General features: G+C 49.3%; 2 protein-coding genes across 2 annotated transcripts; both read right to left on the reverse strand.

Moving 5' to 3' along the window:
* Positions 1 to 1,246: 1,246 nt before the first annotated feature.
* LOC146178239 (kelch domain-containing protein 3-like) lies at positions 1,247 to 6,308 on the reverse strand. Its single transcript, XM_084579658.1, has 2 exons — positions 6,233 to 6,308; positions 1,247 to 2,481 (listed from the first exon to the last, which is right to left on the reverse strand). Exons 1-2 carry the CDS (start codon positions 6,306 to 6,308, stop codon positions 1,247 to 1,249), a joined length of 1,311 nt encoding a protein of 436 aa, XP_084435784.1.
* Positions 6,309 to 8,777: 2,469 nt separating this feature from the next.
* Positions 8,778 to 9,818, reverse strand: LOC146178240 (sentrin-specific protease 1-like). Its single transcript, XM_084579659.1, has one exon. The coding sequence runs from the start codon at positions 9,816 to 9,818 to the stop codon at positions 8,778 to 8,780; it is 1,041 nt and encodes a 346-aa protein (XP_084435785.1).
* Between the last annotated feature and the right edge of the window lie 16,128 nt (positions 9,819 to 25,946).

Consider the following 25,946-nt stretch of genomic DNA (forward strand, 5'->3'; position numbering starts at 1 on the left):
CGGCGATGCCATGACTTAGCATGTGGTTCCTTGGCGCAGTTGTGGCTTACCTTGTTCACGGTTGCACCTTATAGATATTCCATGGCTTATCATCACGGTGAAATATTGATTACAGCCGTACATCGCATAAGGGAAGCGCGAGGCACCGGCTAAAAGGTCAACCAATGGAGTCGCGGCGGCGGTTGCGGCGGCTCCTACCACCTGCGCCTCTCCTGTGAGGTCACGTGGTTTGCGCATGCGCGGCTGTGGCTTTTTCTAACCACGGAGCACACGCGAGACTCGGAGTTGACTAGCCTAGTGAAGCGAACTCACCTCAAAAATGAAATACTTTGTGGAAGGAAGTCATTGTAGTCGCATAAAACTCGCCCTTGCTTGAAGCTAGTACTCAGGACACAGCCAAGCGGGCTAGTCACTCGACCGCAACACAGCCTCGACCCCCTCGAGCCCGTTACAAAAAAACAGCGATGGCTAATACGAAGCAAAATTAAATGACATGAAGGCAGAAATTTACATCCAGGACGTAGTAGAACTAGTAGACGTAGTAGAAATAATTCTGCCGTGGATGGATCAGAATTTCTTGTAAATTTCTAAAGGCGGTTAATCAGTACGGGAATGAAAAAAAATTCAAGGGTAGCACTTAAGTCTGTACCGCACCTTTTTAAAAGGTGGCTTCTTATGTGAATTTTGGATTGGGTTCTTGGCTATGACTTTGTTAGTGCTATGACTAGTGTCGCAAGTCATTATGCATTGTCATTAAGGTATTATAGCCAATTAATAATGTCTGGATTCGGTATTGGCTTGTTATGTCGATTCTGGGCTGGGTTGTTAGATTCTTGGCTACAACACGGATTTGTGCTATGACTAATGTTGCTAGTCACATGCATTGTCGTTAAGGTATATCAAGTAATCATGACTGTATTCAGTATTTTGGCTTTTTTTTTTTGCTTGTTGTGCAGATTGTATTGGATTGCCTTTGGATTCGTCGGAAGCACGCCGCTGATGAGCTACTAAAGGTTTTCGCCTTAGAACAAACACTTGCGACAATCCAGTTTTGCGACAAAATATATATTTAAAGGTTTTCGCCTTAGAACAAACACTTGCGACAATCCAGTTTTGCGACAAAATATATTATGAAAGAAGCGGTTGTTTGACAAAAAGAAGCAGCATTTTGACATACGTTGTGCGACATCTCCGTACGTTGTCCCGTTGATGACGTTTCAGTTGAAATGCAGCGTCAGCCTGCGGACTAGGATCGGCATAGGGTGACAGCGTTGATCTCATCTCTAACGAAAGGTGGAAAGTCGCGAACATCCAGTTCAGCATCGATGATTGCAAGTAGGCACAAGTTCTTCAACGTCGGTGCTAAGTGCAAAACGTGCATATCAGTCAGCGTCTCGTTATCTTCATTACCTGCCGGGCCAAGCCCGCCGAAGATGAACACTCTTTCACCAGTTATGGAGCAGCCATGCCAATTCCTGGCGGACGGGCCGGAGCCACATGGTTTTACTTCAGTCCAGCGCGACGACTCAGGATCGTACTTGTGTATGTCTGCGAAGTAGTTGTCCAACAATGCGTTGTAACCTCCAAACACGTACAGTTGTTTGTTGTACGCGAAGGATGAATGCCCTTGGCGGCCTACGGGGGGAACGCCTTTTACGTGTGGGTGCGTCCAAGCGAAGGTGGTCGTTTCCAGATAGTAAATGGAGCTGTCGCAGTAAAAACCGAATCCTCCAGAATCGTCTTTCGTGTTGCCTCCCCAAACGTACATGCGGGTCCCGATGGCAGTCGCCGTGTGGAAACAACGGCGAGTCGGGACCTCTCCACTACTGGGTACGCGATGCCATTCCATTTTGTCCAGGTCAAGGAAGTGCACATCTCGCGAATCAACACCTACGAAGTGACCGAAAACATACATGCGGTGACCCATCAAGCACGCTGAATGGCCGTAAGACGATGTGGGTGCATCACCGGTCACCACCGGGCGGCCCCATGTCATAGTGTTGGCGTCGATGCGGTATAAAGCGTTTCTATTTAGCCACTTTTGCAAGCTGCCCCACAAATACGCGCAGTGGCTGTAAGCTACAACACTATGATCACTAATGTTTATAGACTCGTCTTCGATGAGCGATTGGGGATACATCAAGTCCCACCTGTTCGACACAGAGTCGAAGATGTACGCTGCGGTGACGTCCTCTAACGAAGGCGTGGAGGGATCGTGATGAATGTCGAACCAGTGAATCTTGCCGTTGATGTTAACAGCCGTGTCGTCGATGTGCCTTGGGGTGTTAGTCCGACGGACCGTCCACATTTTGGTGTAGCAGCCTGTTCTCAACGAATGAGGATCGACTGTGGCAATCTTGCCTCGGCTTCCCGGCGGTGCACACCGCTTCACCCCGCACCTAAAAATGAGCCCGATCCAGCGCACTGGGTATATTCCATCTTCCAGTGCCGCACTACTTTCAGACACTCTTGGCTTCCGCCCTGACAGGAAGTAGCGTTACGATCACACGGCCTGAATGGCAGAGGCTGCTTGCAGGCTCATGGCGTCGTCTGCTACAACAGACGATGCGAACCATTGGTCGCTACGATGCAGTTCTGTCGAGGTGACACAGCGAGCACGTTCATCTACATCATGCGTGTAATACAAAATATAGACAACAGAGATTCGAACCAATGATGCTTTTTACGAACGGGAAGTGACGTGTCTGAGTGCGAAGCGTTTGAGAGAATTCAGCTTGGTGGGGTTTGCTTGCCGTTACTGCTCAGGAAGTACTCTCAAAGTCGAAATAGCCCAACTCGCTGCGCTCGAAAGCAGACGAAAATGTTTCCAAAAACATTAGCAACAAGCGTAAGCTGCTCCAGCACGACGCGGATCGCTTGCGACTCAGGCCTACGAGTTGAAAAAAAAAGCGCGAAGCAGGTGAACTTCAGGATAGCACGTGCACAAAATTCCGCCCGTGCTCAGCGCCCTGAATACGTCGGTGTGTTGTAAATTTCAAGACAAGAAAGCAAAGATGCATGCGAGATTCAAAGGTCTTACAGCTGCTTAGAGACCACCTGCGGAGCTCATGTCATTGTTTAACGCACGATATCGTCTGCAGAAACGCGAAAAATACTCGGAATGTGCACGGACTAACTTAATATGGCCGTCGGCACGGCACTACTTTAACGGGAGATGTACCGGCGAACGGAGATAAAAATGGTGCGCAAGCGAGCACTCACTCACGCACGCACGCGCTCGCGCGCTCAGAAGAAAGAGCATGAAGTGAAGTGCGCTCACTTCACTCTCGAGGAAAAGGCAGGAAAATGAGCACTTCATGCTTGCCTAGGCAAGAGCATGTCTAAACGCGCATGCAGGTTCAGTCGTGATAACATGACCTTGTTCGAAGAAACGAAAATGACTTTCTCATATCTACACAAGCTAGATAGCAGATCAGCGCTCGTCCTGTCCGTTCTTCTCCTCCGTGCACGTCTTTTGCGCTGTTTTTCTATCATGTCACCATACCAACTCGCCCAGATGTCTCTTCTTTTATAGCAGAAATAAGTTTATTTGAATCTTTTAGACATGAGACAGCTTAAAATGTGTCTTGCTTTTCTTGCTCTTCGGCAGCCGGCACCTCTTATTTCTTGAGGCCTGCGCAGCTTGCACGGGTCCTTCTAAATAACGATGACGTCATGCGTCCGCATGATGCCGGGTAGTTGTTAACAGAACCATGCTAGAACGGCCGTTCGGAGCAAAGCAAACCCGCGATATCCCGCGACGAAAATGCGGATTGGTCGAAAGGATTCTGGCTTCAGCACGTAACGCCACGCGGGTAATTCAAACACGCGCAACAATCACACAGTGCAATAGGGATTTCGTCCGTACACAATTCCTGATTGATCTGGAGGATTGTGTCGTCAAGTGGAATTGATATTGTTCAGAACATAAGATGCATTTCAAATATTAGGTCGCAACATGACTCAAACGTCGTTGACACATGTAAAAGAAAATCGGGGTAAGGTGGGAACGGAATTGGGGTACCCTCGAGTTGCGCGAGTCAGACACGCTGTCCATAGGCCATTGAGCGACGCTTGTTTGTATTCGGTAAATGACGGCCTTGTCGCAAATAAAGGAGCAAGAACAAACGAACAGTATCCACGTAAGCAAACTTATATGCGAGGTAAACCTCAGACAGCTGAAAGTACCCATGAAGAACTAACGCGTCATAACGCCGTTGAGGCAAAGCTTCAGTGTTCCTCGAAATTTAAAGCGAAAGCTCTGTCAACCCCATTAATCTGAAGAGCCGTCAGCGGTGGGTCCAGGCGCTTCCATTGAGCGGTCGTGCCAGTACCCAGCTGTCCGTCGGCAGCAGTACGAAGAGAGCGGGCGCACATGGAGAGGGAGAGATGCGGCCCTTCCAATCACGCATGCGAGGGCATGTGGGGTCTCGGGTTTCCGACGAGCGAGCGGCGCGTAGCCTAGAATTCACTCGAAATCCTAATGGCTGGCATACCAGCCTCGACGCGTCTTCTCTTGCCCACGTTACCTGCAGGTCGTGTATGGGTTAGTAAAACTTGTCGGGCTAGTTGGTTCATAGTTCAATGCAATAAAAAGCTGCGCTAATAAGACACGGACGAAGGAAAGGCAGGACGCACACAAACGCATTGCGTCCTGCCTTTCCTCCGTCCGTGTCTTATTAGCGCCGCTTTTTATTGCGTGTATGGGATGCGGGATGTTTTGAAGATACGTATGCGTTATTACAGATTCCAGCGTGTGAGTCGTTGCATAAGCACGGGAGTGTCGGTCGTGCCGGCACTCTAGGGTGCAACGAGAAGAGGCTTTGGATTTCCTAAATATGACAATATCGTTCAGATAGTAAAGGCAAATGTCCCATTTTAAGCCTCGCAGAACTGTGTCCATAAATCGTTCAAATGTGGCCGGCGCATTGCACAGCCCGAATGACATAACATTAAACTCATAAAGACCATCTGGCGTGACAAAGGCTGATTTTTTTTTTCTTTTCCTCAGGGTCCACTGGAATTTGCCAGTAGCCAGATTTGAGATAAAGACAAGAAAATAGGACGCACCAGAGATGCAGACGAGGGCGTCATCTATGCTAGGAATAGAATAGACGTCTTTTTTCCTAACAGAATTTAGACGTCGGTAATCGACACAGTTGCCACGAACCGTCTTTCTTGCGTACGAGAATGACAGGGGCTGCCCAAGGGATATAGATGACTCCTGTATCATCTTCTTCCATAGCATGTCCTCCGCTTGCTCATGAATGACTTTGCGCTCAGATGAGGACACGCGATATGGTTTTTGACGGACGGGTCTAGCCGAACCAGTGTCGATGGTATGATGGGTCCGAGGTGCAGGGCGAGAGGTTGGTCCATCTGTTTGGGAAAAGTCAAGCATAGGCGAGAAGGGTAGAAGAATATCCATAAGAGTACGCCGTTGAGGTGAGCTCGGATCGGCGCTGATCATGTGGAAATGCGAAGATTCATCAGCGGCCAGAGTACGGTGGTACTCATAGCATTTGTGACCAAAGCAACGACGTGGGGACATAAGGTAAGCTTCACTCCAGTTGGTAAAACTGCAGGCTCCGACGATGAGCTGATTCCATAACGAGGCACTACCGTGATGCACGGAGATCATACAATGAGGAATAATACTTTTCTTCAGGCATGCTGAGTGAACTGGGTGCACCACGGCCTGAAATGAAACTTGGTCAATAAGTGGAGCGGACACGGGGAAGTACATGGCAGACAAGGGTGGAACTATACTTTGTCTTCAATAATACTAAAAACTGTTTCTTCATTACGGCCGCTTTCAAAAAGAGTCAGCAGATGAGAGCCGTCAAAATAAATCTCTTGACTTCAGCAGTCCACGGTATAGCGCCACAAAACTTCAAAAAGTCCATTCCTAAAATGATGTCATGCGTAGAGTGGGGTAAGAGGATGAATTCGGCTTGAAAAATTGCACCACCCACAGACACTTGCGCGCTACACACACAAAGAGGCTGCAATGCCTCTCCACTCACACCACAAAACGTTGAAGCATGGCCATATTCAAACATCACTTTGCGTCCCAACAAGCGCATAAACTGACCACTCATCACAGACGCAGTCGCAGCCGTATCCACCAAAGCTAATGTACACACACTATCAATGAACACACGAATTTTGTTTTTGATAATTATATTTGAAGGAAGGATATCGGCACACAGAACATTTCCAGTGGCCTCACCCCCATTGGTCGCGCTGGTTAGTCTTCCTGACGAGGTGACATGGGGCGCCGCCGTGCTGGTGGACGGTGGCCGCATCGCGTCGTGGCCACAGGAGTGAGACATTTAATCATGGAGGAAGGAAAGAACTTAGGAGAGGCCCTGACGTCATTTTTTTTTAAGTCGGCGCGGCCGCGCCGCGACCGGACGCTGCAACGTCTCTCCTCCTCCTTTACCCTTTCTCCGCGACGCTCACGTACCTAGGGCCCTTAGCAACGCTGTTGCTAGTGGCCCGAGTTTTCATAGCAACAGCGTCGCCGTTGCTAATGGCCCGACTTGGCTAACCCTAAATTTCAACGTCACATGAGCCACACTTTCTCCAATGCATTGGGAATGGCAAGGGCCGCTTCTAAGGAGGAAGTAAACTTTATTTAAAGAAGAGGTCGTAGGCGCGGGGTGGGCTCCTCTTCTAGGCCGGACGCCAGGTGGCCGACCGACGATGTCGTTCGGCGACCTCTTCGGCCCGCTCCGTGACTCGGAGTTGAACCTCCGGGTCGGAGCTGAGCAGCGCGGCCTCCCACTGAGATTGGGTAGAGAGCTGCAGACTCTTTGATGGCTTGTCTTGATTACATGAGTATAGGATGTGTGGTGTGTCTGCCTTTTGATGTCCACAGAGATAACAGACAGGGCTGAACTGCTCTGGGAACCATATGGAGTACATGTACGGATTAAAGAAAGTGTCTGTTTGAAGCTGCCGCCAGGTGACTTGTTGTGTTTTACTTAGAGATTGATGTGGTTCTGGGAAGATTTGTCTTTCTTTCTTGGAGTGGGTAGTAATTTCTTTGTAGGTTGTCATCCGCTCCCTGGGCGACCTGAGCTCAGGGCAGCGCACCTCCCGGTTAACTACGAATCCTCGGGCAAATTGGTGCGCTGCCTCGTTCCCAGGATGGTCCGAATGGGCAGGGACCCAGATCAATGTGATAAGGCGGGTATGGGAGATTTCGAATTGCGGTTTTAGAGTCGCTAAGGATGTATTTGGCAGTGGTGGAGGCTATGGCAGCCTCTTCGGCCTCCTCCGGAAATTTTGTTTTACTGATTGTCGCCGATGCGAGGGGAGAACCTCGATGATCGACAACTGCCAGGGAAAAGGCATCTCTGTCCGCATGTTCTGCCACGTCCACGTGCGCCGTGTCTTTCTGTACTGAAAATCTTTCGTGTAATTTTTGTGCCCTATCCCTTCTTCGGTCCGTATCGTATTCTGGATGCATGTTTTTAGGCAGAGGACGGACTATTAATTGCTCGCGCACGTGTCTTGGAATCGGCAAAGAGTTGTTTCCTTCCTCCATGCATTTAATTGACCCGGGACCCTATTCTCGACACACATGGCCGACGTTCGGCGCCATTTTGTTTTCTCTGATTGGTTCTCAGAACAGTCACGTGTTTCAGAATACGTAACCTGATTGTGTGCTTACGTTACCTGGCACCGTCACACTGTACACGTCACGCGTACGTCACAATTTCAACAAAATGGCGAATTGTCGAGAAATGGGGCCCCGGTTCTCCTGCAAATACGAAAATGACTCTAATCCCATTACGTGGTGGAGGGGATTTTTGTCAGCGCCTTTCGGGCCACAACGCACCTGCCTTTGCGTTTTACCTCCATAGAAACGCGAAATGCAAAGGCGTCCGCGTGCTGTGCGATATATAGTCACACGTATGGTTATACATCGTTAGTCTTGGGGTGTGCGCTTGGTTCTACCTTGACCTGATTTCAAAGTTTTGTAGTGGGATCCGGGGGAAATGTTGCACTTATATAGTAGTAGAGGTTCCTCTCTAAGCTAAAATTCACGTGAAATTCTAAGGTGCAGCAGGAAATATTATTTTCTTTTTACTTCCGACGCGTCACAGGTTTAGTTGGTTATGAATTCTAATGAAAATAATCATTATATTTCCCCCATCCCGCTCTAATCTTCGGTCACTCATCTTAAACGTTTTGCTGAGGCATCTACAACCAATTATAGTCCGTCACAGCTGACGACCAATAGACGGACTACTAAATGAATTTTTAGCGTTTATTATATATACTGGAGCAGGAAAAAATACTCAATATTAAAAAAAATGAAGTAAAAATACACCCGAAGTTTTCTTTTTTCTTTTTCTTTTTTATCTGAACCCGTTTGAATGCGGAGCCAAACCCGAAAGGCGTGAACTCGAACCGAACCCGAAAAAATTCCGATTCGACACCCTGCCTATAACCACTGAGATACTTTGGTGGGGCCCCTCAGTGTTAAGAACGAAGTTCGGTGAAAGCGCTGTAATATTTGGATGATGTGTCAAATTATTCAGGCATTCATTTCAGCCAAGATCAGTGGATCTTTGCAAACCACCTTCAATAACAATACTGCAAAAACGAACACGCATTTATTCAGAGAACTACCCATATACGATATGCAGTTTAAACTGAAGCTCTCAGGAATGTTCAGAAAAAGAAACAACATTCACACGCAGGTCCTATTCTGGTAATAAAGTAAAAACCGTAACTAAGATAGGGGCCGCTACATGATTTCTTCACATGAGCTCTTTGTGCAGAATTTCATAGACGATTTGCTTGCGGAAGTGTGTCATATGTTGCGGTCCGAAACAGATGTGTGCGTCCCGAGAGATGCACTCGGCATACTGACAGATGAATATGCCACAGTCATTCTCATTATCCTGTAGAGGCAGATCTTCCACCACAACCAGCTGCCAGCAATCCCAGTCGATTCCTGTGTTGCGCTTCTGCCGGCTCTCCTCCTCAAGGTAACTCTTTAGCAAATCGATGCAGCTGGCATTCTCGGGCGTCGCGCCAAGGCTGTCGTAGATGGCAATACTCGGTGGCCGAAAATCTATGACCGCCAGGAACCAGTGAGAATTGAGGTGTATCGGAACTAACACTAAGTCGTAGGAAAACAGGTCGATTTTGCGCGTCCAGCGCTTCAGCCCAGCGTGGCCGCTCTGACGTAGCTTCGTGAAAAAGAAAGTATTAAATGCATAGATGCGAGGCCACTCAGCTTTCCCGGAGCGTTCCACTAGCATGTTCATGTAAAAGTTTATGATTGTGTCGTTGAGCCAATGACGCTCGCGGAGCGTGGAGATGTCTGCGCGTGTGACGACAAGGTTGAATCCTTGTGCCAGCACTTCTTCCGGTGGTCCCGGCTTCAACGCAGCCTTTACGTGTTTTTCCATTGACGGTGACAGGTGCTTAGGTGTGAAACTCACAGGTGCTACATTGGATGACATGTCTGACTTCTCGTTGCAGCTGTTCACAACGGTGACGATGTTACGCTTCAGACAAACGTACCAGTCCGCAGAACCCACGGAGAACGAGGTTGAAGTTCTCACTTGCTCTCTGGGCTTCGCTGAGGTGTATGTTACATCTTGTCGGGAAGGCGCCAGCTCCCACGGCTGCGCTGTGCCGTGCTCCAAGTAGTCCTGGCAGCGCAGGATCTTCGAGTCCGAGAGCCCGCGGTCGCTGAAGGTCGGAGTTTCCTCCTCCAGACCGGCGTAGTTATTCACGATAAACTTCAAGTAGACAAGTTCTTCGACATAATCCATCGCGAACTTTGGCATGTTCTCACTGTTGAATTTGTACCACAGTCCAAGCGTGAATCGAATGACTGTGCACCAACCTGAACGGCTCCGGTGACGATGACGATGCGGTCGAAAATCCGGTAAAAAAAAAAAAAAGGCGAGTCAGAAGAAAGTCAAAATTGGCTCTTCAGTCTGAACGCAGCTTTGTCAAATGACCAAGTGACCTCACGTCAACTAATGCACTAAATAGTGTTAGCTTTTCACTACCAAATATTTTACGGTAAACCAAGTCGTGTACGAAATTACGGCGATCAATCGAGCGGGTTCATTCAAAAGCAGCTATAACGCGTACAATAACGCGTACTGCGCAATTATTTGCGCGCCGTAGGTGCTTCTCCCATGTCAGTTAGAGCTCTAATTTCTCCCAAAGGTTGCATTTGATCGTTTGGAGTACTTGTCTAATTCGATCAGAAGTCGCATAGTCGCATCATATGCGGCAACGACAAAGCAAAAATCCCTCAACGATTGGACTAGTGGCGCTACCTCGTGTAGTTTGCAGCACCCCTCTCACGAGGATCACGGCATCAAAGAGCGCTGCCGATACCTGCGAGAGACCTCACAAGGCTCGGTATGAATTCATTGGACACCTGGACATCACGCACAAGGAACTGGGAACAGAATGGCCCACGAGGCCGCTGGCGGGCAGCTAGAGGAAGACTGCCGGCATAGCCTTGATGTGGGCACGTCCAACTCGGACCACCCTTACTGTTCTCCCGTCTCCTTCATCATACCGGACTCTGTCATCACGCGGCTTAAACATGAGCGGAGGGGTTTGTTGCGGGACCTTGTCCCCGGTATTACTCCTCCGATCCCTTCCGGCCTCTCTCGTCCAGCCCAAGTTCTAACTCACAAGGCGCGAGCCGGTGCAGCGTACACACCGGAAATCCTGAGTCAATGGCGCCGAACCAAGATCAGCTGCCCCAACTGCCCTGCTGACTCCGTTGACCTGCAGCACTTGGTCTGGACCTGTCCTGGCACGGCTGGCCTCCACGCACGCTACACATCTGCTCACCACATTCAGAGTTACGAAGACTGGACAGCCCCCAATACCAACGCCAAGCGCAAGCTTAGTGCCCTGCTAGACTTCATGTCGGAGTCTGGCGCCCTCAACCTCACCTAACCCACCCCCTTCCCCTCTAGGCCTCAGGTCATCCTCATGAATAAAGGTTTATGAATGAATGAAGGCCTGTCTCGACGCTTCCTCGGTGCGCAATCACGTGACATATGGGTACGGGTGACGTCGCCTGTGGTCACGTGCTGCTTAGTCCAATGAGGGGTAATGTAGAGTGGGTGCCGATTCCGTGCGTTCGCTACATTTTGCTTTCATTCTTTTTCTTCCGGTGGTTTGACGGGGTGGCTAGTATTAGAATCGACACAGAGGCTCGGAGTCGCGAGTCTGCTTCACTCATTGCAATGAAAACGTGCAAGAGTACGGATCACCGTACTCGAGGCGGTAGATATATGGAGCACCCGCGCATGAGTTATTTGCATGCACGTGCGCCCACACACAAGCAGTTTTGTAGCGGCGGAAAAGAAATAACTGTCTAAACCTAGTATCTTCTAAGGTGCGTAGGCTTTGACGTTTGGAATTAAGCTGTGAAATTATATACAAGATGTTACTTAGCTCATGGACAGACAGTTTGCCGTCACGTCACTATAGTTGAGTCACATAACTTGGGGTACAAAAGCGCCTTATTGAGCTCTTTGCTATAACGCGCTGTGCACAGAAGCAGTCAGATCTTCAGCATCCCGTCCGCTGTCGCTCCGGGTGAAGCAGCCCATGCCTCACTGCTAGAAAAAAAAAAGAAAGAAAGAAAGCGAGTGAGTGTGCATACAGCTTTGTACTTTGCCGAGGGCAACTCCAAGCCGTTGTGGCATGCCATCGTCGTCTCGGTGAAGAAGAAGACGATAGCCTCAGCACGCCTGCCAAGCACGCGCAGTTCGTTCTACGTAGCTACAGGACTGAATGCCGTCACTGGTTTGAAACCGCGCTGTCCAGGTTGGCTAGCCTGCCAGTCCCTCACTGCTAAGAAAAACAAAAAGGAAGGAAGCGTGCGTGCTGCTGTGTGCTTTGCTTTCATGAGGCTAGAAGCTTCCCGTCCTCCAGCTTGAAGCCGCACTCCGACGGCCAAGCGCCTCGCTTTCATCCTTCCCGCGCAATTGACTTCAGATTGGATTGGTAAAACGTTTATTCGGGGCTGCAGTAGAACGCGCGCTCGCGCTCCGAACGGGGCCTACGTCGTCCTCTGGGCACCGGCCGCGCGGCCTAGGTCCCCGCTCGCCGTGGCCGGCTCGCTGGTTCCCTGCCGGGCCAGCGCCTTCATGACCTGCTGGACGGCCCAGAGTTGCTCCTCTTGATTGTCGCTCCATGCGGCTGCTTCCGGTCGCGGCGGGATCCTCCCAGACTTAGCTTCTTCCTGGTACTTGGTACAATTCCACAGCATGTGTGCGAAGCCGGCCGTCTCCGTTCGGCAGACTCTGCATTTGTCTGTCGGGTGCGTCTCGGGATACATTCTATGCATCAGCGACGGACTGGGGAGTGAGCCCGTCTGTAGCTGTCTGAATAAAACGCGTCTTGCTCTCGACTGAGCCCTGAGCAAGGGGGTGGAAGAGCTCTGCGAGCTAGGTGGAACACCTTGGTTATTTCGTTGTAGTCGGTCATTCGGTCTTTGGTGCTGAACCACAGCTGCCAGTCGACCGAGGCGCGGTCCGTTAGCGCGCGCGCCTCGGCGTGTGCCGTCTCGTTGTGGTTGGCGTTGCGGTTTGACGCCTCGCCCGCGTGCACCGGGAACCACTTGATTCTCACTTGTCTGCTGCCATCGTCGTTTTTGGTTGCCTGCAGTATGCGCACAGCCTCTTTCGGTCGGCGATGACCAGGGCGGTGGCCACCTCCTCCGCTTGCTCTGCCTTGGTGCATCTCGTGCTGGCGGTCGTGCGAACGGTGCCGGTCGCGTCGACGACGACCGTCGTGAACCCGTGTATCTTGGCATACTCAGCCGCGTCAACGTAGCGTGCGTGTGTGTCGGCCGCGTGCTGGTCTATCAGCGCCTTGGCTCTCGCTGCTCTCCTCCCTTTGCTATACTCCGGGTGCATGTTCTTCGGTACCGAGTCCACTCTGATGTTGCGCCTGATCTCATCGGGGACGGGGAGCTGCGTCTGCTCCCTGCCTTGATATCCAATTCCCAGGTTGTCCAGGATTTTCCGGCTGGCCTTGGTCGAAGGCAGTCTTTCGAGCTGTGCGGCACGTTGGGCCTCCGCTATCTCCTCCAGCGTGTTGTGCACCCCTAGCTGCAGGAGGCGTTTGGTGCTCGTTGTTTCGAACAGTCCCAGTGCCATCTTGTAGGCTCTGCGGATGAGTATATCTATCTTGTTTCTCTCGCTCTTGTTCCACTTGTGGTAGGCCGCCACGTACGCTACGTGACATATGACGAACGAGTGGATCAGTCTGATCAGGCTCTCTTCCCTCATTCCACTTTTCTTGTTTTTGACTCGTTTGAGTAGTCTCGTGGCGTTCGCCGCATTCGCAATGAGCCGGGTGACGGTCTCGCCGTTTCTGCCGTGCGTCTCAATCGTCATCCCCAACACTCTGATCTTGTTGACTCTTGGGATCGCGTTTCTCTCTCTGGTCTTGACTTTGATTGCCTCGTACTCTCTCGGGCTGCTCTTGGGTTTGCGGTGCTTGACGGGCGGGTAGACGAGGAGCTCCGACTTGCTCGGCGAGCATCTGAGCCCCGTTCCGTCGAGTTGGTCTTCGATCGCATCAACGGCCGCCTGTAGGGTGGATTCGATGTGGGCATCGCTGCCCCCTTCCACCCACAGCGTTATGTCGTCCGCGTATATCGTATGTCGGACTTCCTTGATGTTCCTGAGCCTTTCGGCCACTCCTATCATCACGAGATTGAAAAGCACCGGCGAGATGACCGATCCCTGAGGTGTGCCTGTGCTTCCCAGCTTCTTCTCCTGTGCTTGGAGGTCCCCCGCTCTGAGCTCGGCCGTTCGGTCCGTGAGGAAGTCTTTGATGTAATTGTATGATCTCTCTCCCATGTTGAGTTTCGAGACTTGGGATAGGATCGCTGAGTGCTTCACCTTGTCGAAGGCGCTCTGCAGGTCGAGTCCCAGTACTGCTTTGTTGTCGCCAGTGTTGCCGTCGATGATCTGGTGCTTGAGTTGTATCATGGCGTCTTGGGTACTTAGATGCTGCCTGAAGCCAATGATGGTTTTCGGGTAGAGATCTTCTTTCTCGAGGTATTCTTGCCACCTGTTGAGCAGGACGTGCTCCAACACCTTGCCCACGCAAGATGTGAGCGATATGGGTCGGAGGTTATCCGTGTCGGATGGCTTGCCCGGCTTGGGGATCAGGATGACCTTGGCCTTCTTCCACTGCGTCGGCAGCGTTCCCGTTTTCCAGCATTTGTTGTAATAGCTCGTGAGGCTTTCTATGGATTTGTCGTCGAGGTACTTTAGCGCCTTGTTGGTGATGCGGCGGCCGCCGACCTGCTGTTGAGGTCCTGCAGTGCCGTGCGAACTTCTTCTACGTCTATATCTCTGTCGAGACGGGCGTTGGGCAGCCCCCCGTACGGCCCATGGCACTCCGTGAGCGTAGTCGGCAGGTATCTGTCGCTGATGCGTTTCGTCACCTTATCGGCGCCGTGTTTAGTGACTTCTCGATGGATGAGTTTCGCCAGTCAGTCATCTTTCTGCAACGCTGTCACTGCCTCCCATTACAATAATAAAAAAAAACTAAAACTCAGTTGGACCCAAACTGGACTATTTCGCAGACTCGTTTGCGTGTGACAACAAACCTTTTCGAGCTTGCTCTCTGCTTTCGTCTGTCCGGCACCGATGATCAGCTGCTCGGTTTGTGCTATGCATTGTTTGCTCTTCCGATGTACGGGAAGCTCTCTCCAGGACATGAGATCGTACACCGATGAAAGGAAGCCAGTGGCTGTCTTTGGATGTGCGGATCCAATTCGACGCACTTCGCGCGGAAGCAGTTCCGTGTGACCTTTTGGGTTGCGGGCCGCCTATCAAGCCGTGGCCTCAGAGAACAGCTCATCTCACCTCAAGCAATGTTTTGCATGGGTCTAGAGCATTGATGCGCTAAAAGCAGGACCGGATTACCCGGGGTTCAAACGGTTCAATGAACCGGGCCCTCAGTTCTTAGAAGCCTCCCGAGAACTGAAAAAAAAAAAGGGGGGGGGGATGTATTTTGAGGTTTTGTTCGAAAAAATTTCAAATTATCTTCGTCTTGATTTCCCATGATTAAAATTAGAGCTTATGAATTGCAGTGCCTAATGCTTTGTCGCTGTTCGTCTTACCGTACGCTTGATCCCAAAGACAGCCTCATATGTTTGCCAGTTAACGTACAAGACTTTACACTTGCTCAAATAGAAATAAAAAACAATCTTCATGGTTCTAACTTGTTTCACTTGGTTCAGCGGTCTCAGCTGGTACTCAGCTAGTATTATAACTGGCTCTGCCTACCAACTGAAAGACAGTGGGCCCCAGCTGGTGATCAAGTAGAATCAACGGATGCTAGCTGGCTTAAAGAAACAGAACACTGGAATTTATGTCTAAAATATTTTTTGGCGCAATAGAAAGATTGTTGTCAAAAATGTTCGATTCCATAGCAGTTTTGGTAGAAATGGTGTGGAAAATGTTTACCGAGAATTTTTCGATCAGTGCATGCGCCCGTTTTTGTGTAGTCCGATGCTGGAAACCATGAGCATGCGACCGCGATGACGACTGGTGGTTGACAAAAAAGGCGTACCGAAGACAATTATAAATTTCACTCACCAGACAGTAATTAGTACTTTTCAGTTTCACACTCAAGGCTGTTACGGCACAATAACGCACGCCTCGTCGACGAAAGTTTTTGTGGGCACTGTCATCGCTCCATTCACAGAATTCCAAACACTGTGGCTCCATCCAGTGGCAAGAACTAAAAGCATGCCTCTCGCGATGCGAAAGGACGGGTGATTTTTATTTAAGGACGCAGTATAGAGAGCGCAAAATATAATAAATTATGACAAGCACTCCTAGAAGAAAAAGAACAGTGTACACATACGAAAATCAGCGATATTTTGCTGACATGTAGTCACGTGGGGTACTACACCGATAGTAACAGGGTTTCTCCGCTAGATAGCGCCTCAGTTTTTTTTTATGCGATTTTCAATCGCAAATTAAAAGGGTAAAGCCTCTTTGATAGTGTCGTGCTCGATCTGTACTATATGAGGCAAGGTCTTTCCTCTCCACCATAATCTCATTACATATTTTGGCCAGTGTTCTGTCCCTTTAAAGTTGGGAGTCAGCTCGTACCAGCTGGCAAGCCAACTGACCTCGGTCACTGCTGCTGTTGAGGTCAGTTGTGGGTTTTATTATTCCGAGCGTAATCAGTAGAAGCTGGGACAAAAGCAATAAATCATTAGTTGAAGATTGACTGCTCAAGCTCCCAGCCGCCTCAGCAATTTACCGCGCTGAGAGTGTACGGAGACGCGAGATTTTCAGGCGACTCAGCTTTGAAGATCTCATCCAAAAGCTCTCCCAGCAAACTGCTCGAAAATGCGTATAGAAACGTAAATACTTTTCTACACTTGCCTAAAGGTGGAGGGAAAAACGTACACATGTACGAATGCACGCCCAATTTAAATGTTGAATTGCTGCGAGATATTTAAACATATGTTTCCTTCTTTGTGTAAACGTGTAATGTTTTTGTAAAAATTAGGGGGGGGGGGCACTTAAGCTTCGCCTTAAGAGCAAACCCGATATCACGGCTTAAGTGTTCACCCTATTTTAAAGGAGATAAGCAACAGCGAGGGGAGCCGGCAAACGGGAGCCATTAAAGCTGTCCTATAACACACTTAAACATCCACCCTAGCTTTGTTTACATGGAATCGATGTCGGGGTCGAGTTGAGGAGTCTAGTTGTGTGGACTCGACCCGACCAGGTTTTCATGAACCCGACCTAACGAGCGGCGATTACGGTGGCGTCTCTAGTCGAGACGAAGAACTGGCAGATGGCACCCTATATTCTGTTTTTTTCTCTGCTCATCACTAGCGTGTTTCGTACTGTTTCCTCTCCCTCTGTGCCCCGACGCAACTCGACCACGTTTACATGCGTCATGCAGCGGGGTAGAGTCGAGTGAACCCATCCCTGCGCCGGAGTTGGCTGAACTCGACTCCTCAACTTCTTGACCCGACCCGATAGCGGTTACATGAACCCGGAAACAGTTTTCCATCCGATAAATCAACTCAGCCCTCTCCTGTCGGGCCCATGCAAACGCCGTTCCTATAGGTTTTCCGACCGCGGCCTCCGGTAGCGGCGGCTTCTCAGCGCAACCAGCTGCATGTGCTGTCTCGTAAAATATAAATTTTATTCTGTAAACTGAAAGAAGAAAGGCGTCTGATATAGGAAAAAGTGCTTCCTTCTGCTTTGAAAGTTGTAATTGTGTGCAAAGAGTACATATACCTTCTTTTTAAATGTGGAAAATCTGTATAAAATGTAAATATATGATATTACTGATTATTTGAGCAAAAGTGGTACAACACTCAGGCAGTGACAGAGCTCGAAAAAACTGCGTCGAAATGCCATCTAGCTACAGCGTAAGGGATAGCAACACCGACATACGCATGTGCATAAAATGGGGCACCGCCACTATTGTCTCGATCTTAGATAGTTGTTGGTAGATAAAGTTGGGATTCAGTTTTCTCGAGCTCTGCCACTGGCTGAGTGTTGTATACCACTTTTGCTCACGACGTACCTCAACGGAGCGACTGCTTGCTTCAGGAGTGCATAATAGGTGGAGAGAGTTAGCAGAGGCGGTTAAGGTCTCTCAAATAGAGACTTAGCGCGACGAATACGGACAGGGTAATTCCTGCGAAAGTAGGAATAAACCAGGAGAAAGGATCAATCAATCAGTCAATCAATTAATCAAAGTATCTTTATTTCGCAACTTTACAAGGCGAAAAAGGCGATTGAGAAAGTGGGCAGGAAGATAAGGAACGCCATGGTAGTCCCCTCACCCTAAATACATGCATCCGAAGTTCAATAAAGAAAGAAGGGAGAAGTGAGCTGAGGCTTTAAAGCTAATATTCGGAAACATGGATGACAGTGAGGTAGCCTACGTATCGGGGTGGCGGTGGCTTCGGTCGTTAACGGCCGAGGAGTGCCAGTTTCCGCTGCGGCTATCCAGGGTCGCAATATAGAGGCTGCGGAGGAAGTGGCGATCGCTTCAGCTTGCTCAGGAACAAAAGCAAAGTTCACCATTAGCGACAGTAAGGCTACCATTCAAAATTTTATAAAAGGCAGGATCGCTTCGGAGGCGGCAAAGATCCTTTACCAACAACCACTGAACAGGAAAATTCAGAAAATCTGGACAACCGCGTACGGGCTGCTGTCCCTGGCAGCGAAGCGGCTCATGAGCTATAGCTAGAGCACTCTACTTCCGCGTAGCCCTCCCCGACGACTGAGATAACGAGGAGCGGTTGCTAAATTATGGGGAAATCAACCACTATCGATTGGCACGTAGGCTGGTACCCCCGCCAGACCCAAAATTGATTAACAAAGAAGCTGTTGCATGGAGGCGCTTTGCAAGCGCTTTCGACCGCACAATATGGGAATGCCCGCACTCTCCATGAGTGGGACAAAATAGTTAGTAGAGAGAACTGGGAGACCCTGCTGCAAAGCTCGGACCCTGAGCTCCAGCGGAATATCGTCCACCTGGTAGAGGAGGCTGCCATGGGCAAAGACCTGCCAGCCAACCTTTTAACGAGATGAAACCCCGTCTCCAGGCCATCGTGCCAGGGGTGGGGGGGACCTGTTTATTCTGGTGGGAAATAAAAATTTTTCAATCAATCAATCAATCAATCAATCAACCAATCAATCAATCTAAAAATGAAAATGGTTTGTACTTTTAGGAACGGAAATACGCATATCTCACACTCCTTGGTACACACCTAAACCGCGCCGTAAGTGAAGAGAGAAAGGTGGAATGAAACATGAGAGAGAGAAAGAGATGCCGGAGGGCTGCGCAATAATTTCGACCACCCGGGGATATTTAAGGTGGGGCCGTATGACATTTAAAAAAAGCCCAGTGCATCGATCAAATATTGCAGAAAGAGACCTAACAATTTATTGCTCACAACAATTTTATACCATACATTTAAGTTGTTGTTTTTTTTTTCAGGAAAGGTACGTGCCCTGGAGGGCAAAATATATGCACGCGCAAAAGACCCTACTCACTATCAGGTTTAGCAGGTGGCAGTTGTGGCAACCATGTATTGCGAAGCCGCCATCACGTTGGGCGGTACGAAACTAAAAGCACGCAAAAAATGTTTCCCGCGCGGCAGCGCCGGTCTACCGGCACCCTCCCTGCTGCGCGCTGCTCATGTGCCGGACACTTCAGACGTGCCATCCAACCTGAGCTCTGATTTCACCGAGGTCGTGAGGTGATTCGCCGTAGGCCCTCTCTCTCTCTTTCTCCCACTCTGATGCTGCGTTGTGTGTGCCATGGTAGCCATTAAAGCTGCAATGACATCACGTGAATAAGCTCTATAGACCTTTGCATCGAGCGAGGAGGTTGTCGAAACGCCTCCTCTCTGAACTGTTGCAAACCGGTTCCTCTGTCGCCTCCACCGTGTTGACGTCAGGCGCACACAACAGCCCAGCGAGCAATATGGTGACTCCCAGGAGGCCCTCGTTGCAAAGGTCTATACAAAAGGAATAGTTACGTCAATACCATCATCAGCTAAATAAAAACTGCCTAGAACAGCTAGATATGAAAATGTTTCCGTACTCGTTTATACTCGAAGCATTCATTCACGGACCCTTAGGTGGCAATTTAATGCCTACATTCCTTTAATACAGAAACCATCATCTTCCCGTACTTCCTGTGGGGACTAATATATGACAACACTGGTGCGCCGTGATCACGCGAACAAAGTGAAAGTTGGTCTAATCAAGACAAAAATAATTACCACCTGCACTGTTCCACTTGCAGCGTGAGAAATGGAGTACTCGCCGTTAATAGCTCCAGGACCTTTTTCGCCTCAGAGCCTTTTCTATTGGCATTCTTTGATTTTGCTTTGACTTTGGTCATTCGCTAGGCCCAGCACATCACTGGCGTTTTAACGGCTCAGCATGTCAGCTGTTCGTGTGCTGAGGACAAAAAAGGTCAACAGCATGTCAACTATCCCAGGACCAGGTGGCCTTGCAGTCTCTCTGAAAATGTCAGCATTCGGCATATCGACTCTCAACTTGTATGGGAGGAATCCACGACCGACGAGAAAGCCGGAGGTCTCTCAATGCCGCCAGGAGCCTGTGAGCTTCTGGGAGTAGCACACACACAGGCTGTTGCGACTTGTATGGTCTTGTTGTGCAGCGTGGAAGATCCTCGCACGCGGAAGGCCACCTTCATCGCCTGCGTCACTTCGTGGCACCAGAAGTCGTCTTCTTGACTGCAGCGCGTGCCAAGGCAATTGCACACGACTGATGGCAGTTCCGATGGTATCCGATTCAAGTTCAGGTCCACTATGGTCGAGAAAGTGCATGTTGACCTGTCACCGATAGCTTCTGATGTGGTGTCCGGGTCGCAGCGGTCACCGGATGACAGTTTGAGGAGTAAAATAGAGTGGGAAAAGAAGATCAACATAAAGCTGGGAAGCCTGGTAGACATTGTTGTGGGTCTTGCATTCGACAACCTTATCTTATACTGCATAATCTATACGGCAGTTTGAAAAACGGTAGCAGCGCGTGGTATCGGTTTGTGCATGAGTGCAGACCAAGACTTCAAACAGTGTGCAGCCGCTTCATCACCAGAGTCGCAGACATCACCGGCCTTTCATCAACAATCCGCCATATGGAAGTACACTACACACTCATGAAGTCTACTACGCATAAGTTCTGCATGGGCGTTCACCTGAATATTTTATCTTTCGTCGGTCACAAGCGCGGGGAAGAATTACTTGATGTTCCCAAGCAGACGTCGCCTTCGTTATCAAGTGGCAAGCTGGATACACTGGTCACCGTACGACGATACTACGTAGCAGTCCACGTCTCAGAAGTTGGAGAAGCAGACGCTGACATTGGCAGCACGAACGACTCACGTATGTTGGCAAAACTTTCCAAAGGACAAATCTGTACCGCCAAGCTCACAGCATTTGACCTCGAATCCAACTTTTGCAAATAAGCCTCTTCTAAAAGCGACTGCCCTCGTCATCGCTGGACTTCCACGACTGGAACAATCTTGCCGCACTGAAGCCGTGAGCCTGACAGAAGCGGAGCTTAGCGAAAACAACAATCGGCGACGATCGTTACAGTGGCTGCACGTGGGCACATGACATCGTCACCGAGACATCGGAGGGTTGGTCACACATCCGCAATACAGGACGTGCGACACAGACTGCGCGTCCCCTGCCCATCAATTATTCATGCAACAGATCGAGCACGTGGGAGGTACAACACATGCGTATGCGTTTTTCACAAGCTCGGAGCCGTCGTACTGAAGCTATAGAAAGAACGTATGGGAACTTGATCAGACAATGCGATTGTGGATTCACAGTTCCGTACTCATCGATCGGATTGCGTAGAAGTCATTTCGCTACTAATGAAAGAACTATACTTGTTGGAGGTTTGTGAGAGGCACGGTATTCCGCCCCGCCACTCTGCGGATGCAGCGTTCTCGCTAGCGACCCGTGGGGTGAGCAAAGGGGACAAGGACGGCCACGGCACTAGTTAATGCTATACATCAATAAGGTATTCCTTGGAAGGGCAAGGCTACGTAAGAAGGACTTTTGACTCACCGGCTGGGGAATGGGGGTGCGAGTTCGGCGGCGGACATTTGCACGCGCAGTGAATATGGCGGCCGGGATCTCCCGTGCGCGCCGCATTCTTCGGACAAAGCCATACCACGGCGTCTGTCACGGGAGGCGGCGAGAGCGTGCGGTATTTACCGGTCACTTCGCTGTTGGGAACCAGAAGACTGGAGGTCGTGCACGACGGGTCCTCCCTCGTGCGCAGAGGAGGAGGGAGACGACCACTCGCGTTGCCAGCTGGATCTAGAAGCTCTCTGTCGTCTTCTCGCGGGAACCCGCGTAGACGTCTTGGTGGTGCACCCGTCGCTGATCTCCTTCCCCCAAGGGGCTCCTCTCCCAGCCAGCGCTGCCACCTCGTTGGGGTGGTGGTGATCGGTCACGGCGAAGAGGAAGGCAACTGGTTTTCCACATACTTTATAATAGCTACATGAATTGCATCGTAAAATAAAATGCAGCTCAAAAAATTGCAAGGCGCGTGCAGGATGTTATGCGTTCTCTTTTGCATTCGAGCCCGCATTCGTAACCCCGTTCGCGCGTGTTCTTGTTCGAGCATGCACGTGTCTGCGCTGGCCTCTTGTCATCTTGATATGTTATTGTTTTTGTGTGTCTAGCTGGCTTGCTGCGTGCACATGGAGTAATGGAAAGAGTGCGCATTAACTGCAGTTACATTAACGACATCCCTATTTGCACTCTTCCTTGAGTTTGCATATGATATCACAACTTTGAATAACACGCATGCATTACTGCAGTGTGTTAATCTATAAGGTGCAACACGATGTAGAGAGCAAGCTTTTCCGCCACTGTGAATTACATAAAAGACATAGCTATACACAGCCCAGAAATGTGACTAATTAATTATAATCGGATACAACTCAAGTCTGTAGTATACCACCATGCACGATTTTCCATCGCAGAAAAGAGTCTGTTGTTAAAGCTACTCTGGTTACCTAAATAAAGAAATATTGGGGACACACGCCTGGGAAAGTATAGGCAAGGGGGCGAGAAAAAGCCATACTATGGGGCCCTACATACATACATACATACATACATACATACATACATACATACATACATACATACATACATACATACATACATACATACATACATACATACATACATACATACATACATACATACATACATACATACATACATACATACATACATACATACATACATGCATACATACATGCATACATACATACATATATATATGAAGTTACATTATATATATCACGGCCGCTCGATGGAAGCGCAGGTGCGGCCTGCTGCGTCGCGCCGCCGTCAATTGGCGAGCGTGTCCTTGGGGAGTTTACAGTTGCGCCCGCTGTTTCTGCTGAGGGCGCCACTGTTCAGGGACACGTCACCGTCGGGATTGCGGGCTCGGGGCACGCGGTTTTGTCCGTCTCTGGACGCGTTCGCCTCAGGTCGGCGTAATCAACTCAAGTTTTATTGTGTGCGCGTGTGTGAGCTCGTTTACGTCTAGACGGGACGCGTTTACGTTGTGTGCTGGGCTCGCTTCGTGCTTTTTGCTGTGCGCACGTGCGGTGGTCCGTCTCACGCGTGCTGCGCAATGCCGCGAAACTGCTGTGTGCCGCTCTGCGACACAAACGCGAGAAAAGACCCTACCGTGAGGTATCATGAGTTCCCATGCGACCTCCAGCGTAGGGAAGCGTGGCTCAAGAATATCTCCCTCCATGGACAAGCGGGAAAAAGTAGCAAGTGGGCGCCTAGCGACAGGTCTCTGGTATATGTTCCTTACATTTCACAAAGAATGACTACAAAAAGAATAACAAGGTGAGGCTCCTGCTTCCCACTGCAGTCCCGACAAAGCAATCAAGCTGTCAGCTTACGTGCGTCTTCATTAACCGGATAATGAAGTCTCAAGAGGTCCGGCGAAGCAGCAAGCTGTGTGAACTGTTCATTTCAGTATTGCTTCCGCACTTTACACAGTACCTGCAGCTAATCTGTGAAAAAAACAACCGTGCCCACACTGAGGAGCTTTGCAAGATATTCCTAAGTAAGTTGCTGCGCCCACTGATAGCTAGCGAACTGGGCCGGGAATCTCAACGCAACAGTGGAGCGACTTTTAAGGCTATGCCATAAACCTCTCTCCAGGAAGGTTCTCCGTTTGTGAACGTCTTCTTCCTCTTTTTGTGTAACTGTGCAATAAATGTATCTAGTCTTGCTGAAGCAGTTTGTGGTTTCCTTGGCTTCAGTTGCGCTTAGAAAAATTCACAACTTCACTATACTAAACGTATTTGTTTTTCTAAATTACAACAGTTTACAACCTTGATGTTCCACGGAAATGTGCTGAATATTAGCGAAGCATTAAGCAATTTTTCTGATCGCGGGTAAGTTAGTTTCAAACTGGAAGACTTGATGCGCAATCTTGAGACTAGAAATTGTTGAACGCTAGCTGTAAGTTGCACAGTAGAGTACAGTCGCCCAGTCACAGTAGGATCACATTTTTTTATTGGATTGCGCTGGCAGCATAGAACAGGTTGACATCAATCTTTTGTATACGCGTTTTTGCAAGAATGAGTAAACGGTGTGAAACTGACACGCGAGGAATTCGCGACATTGTGATGTAAAGGATAATGCATTGTGCTACCTTGGCCGCTGAACAGCTTCCAATTGCTGACAGACGAGTGAAATTTTCATCTGACAACCAATTTGACCCGAATGCACATCACAGTAAAGGGCGAACTATCGAGCGGCTTTGAACTACCGTACCAATAAGTTTTTGGTGTACACGCCAGTATATACATCCTTGCGAAGAAAACGCGGTAGTGCTGACATGTTCACACTAGACATGACAGTATATAGGAATTCATGCTTCAAAATTGTGTGAAACGGAGCTCTTAAATCCTTAAAACAGTAAGCTCCGACCGTACCGGCGCCTCGCTCAAAGCGCAGCCAGGCACAGCTCTCCGCGCGCGGCTGTCCCCGAACGGTGGCGCCGCGGCGGTGGCGACGGGAAGTAGGCGCCTCCCGCGGGTTTCGGGCGATGTAGCAGGCCGCACCTAGTGCGCGCTTCCATCGAGCGGCCGTGTATATATATACATAATGTAACTTCATTTGGCTTGATCAGTTGAAAAGATCTTGTCCTTCAAAGACGAATTCCCTGCCACCCAGGGATAACTTTCTTAAGAGGCGATCTATACATTTTCTTATACGCATTGGGGAAGACTTTTTGGGGCTTCCTATCGATCTCTCTGTCCAGTGGCGTCGGGAAAAGGATGGGAGCGGGAAGTTACAAACCCTATAAAATGGATTTTGTACATTATTTTGGATGAGGACAAAAAAGAAATTCTTTTTTTTTTTCCTCACCATCACCATCTCTCTCCACCTCTCAATAGTTACACCATCCCCTTTCTCCCGCTTTCGAGGAGAGTAGAAGGGCCGTGCAGGGCCTCGATTCGGACTAGTCCCGACTTTTATCCTTGTCCTTATGTACTCCAAAATTAATGTCAACCCCGCCGGGGTGGCGCAGTGGTTACGGCGCTCGACATACTGTTCCCAAGGACGCGGGATCGAATCCCGGCCTCGGCGGCCGCTTTTCGATGGAGGCGAAAAGCTAGGCGCCCGTGTGCTATGCGATGTTAGTGCACGTTAAAGAACCCCAGGTGGTCGAAATTTCCGTAGTCCTCCACTACAGCGTCTCTCATAGCCTGAGTTGCTTTGGGACGTTAAACCCCACAAACCAAACCAAATCAATTAATGTCAATGCATTACTATCACAGAAATGTAATTTACTACACTTTGTTCGTTTATTTTTAATTTGGTGCAATTGAAATGAAACTGGTTTATATATGCAGAGATGAGGAAGGACCACTAAGAGAAGGGAAGGGGGATATACATGGGCATTAGCCCTGGGCCCCCATTTTTCTTAATCTGTCCTTGGTCGCGTACGTTGGCCCATAGTTCGCAACTGCATACCGTCTTTTCTGAGTTGCATCCTACCATATCACTTGTGGGAAGCATTTTAAACACGAAGGTCAGGTATAACGACAAGACTTTTTAAAAGTGATTGAATTGTATATTCTATTGTCGTCCTTGTTGTTGCATCCAGATTGCTGATTAGAGCTCAGGATTATTGCAGCGAAAGTCGCATATGTACTTCTTAATTATTTTATGTGTTTAATGTCGAGGAAATATTGGTATAAACAGTTGATCGTCATATTTTGGAAATGTGAGGGAATTCACTGCACGAATGTTTTATCCAAATATAAAGCAGTTCTATAATATGCTTTCTATGCAACCTGGGTAGTCTCTAGTCCTGAGGTGTAGG

The sequence above is a fragment of the Amblyomma maculatum genome, chromosome 9, assembly GCF_055883805.1.
Source record: "Amblyomma maculatum isolate TAMU_Amacu chromosome 9, ASM5588380v1, whole genome shotgun sequence".
Classification (NCBI taxonomy): Eukaryota; Metazoa; Arthropoda; class Arachnida; order Ixodida; family Ixodidae; genus Amblyomma; species Amblyomma maculatum.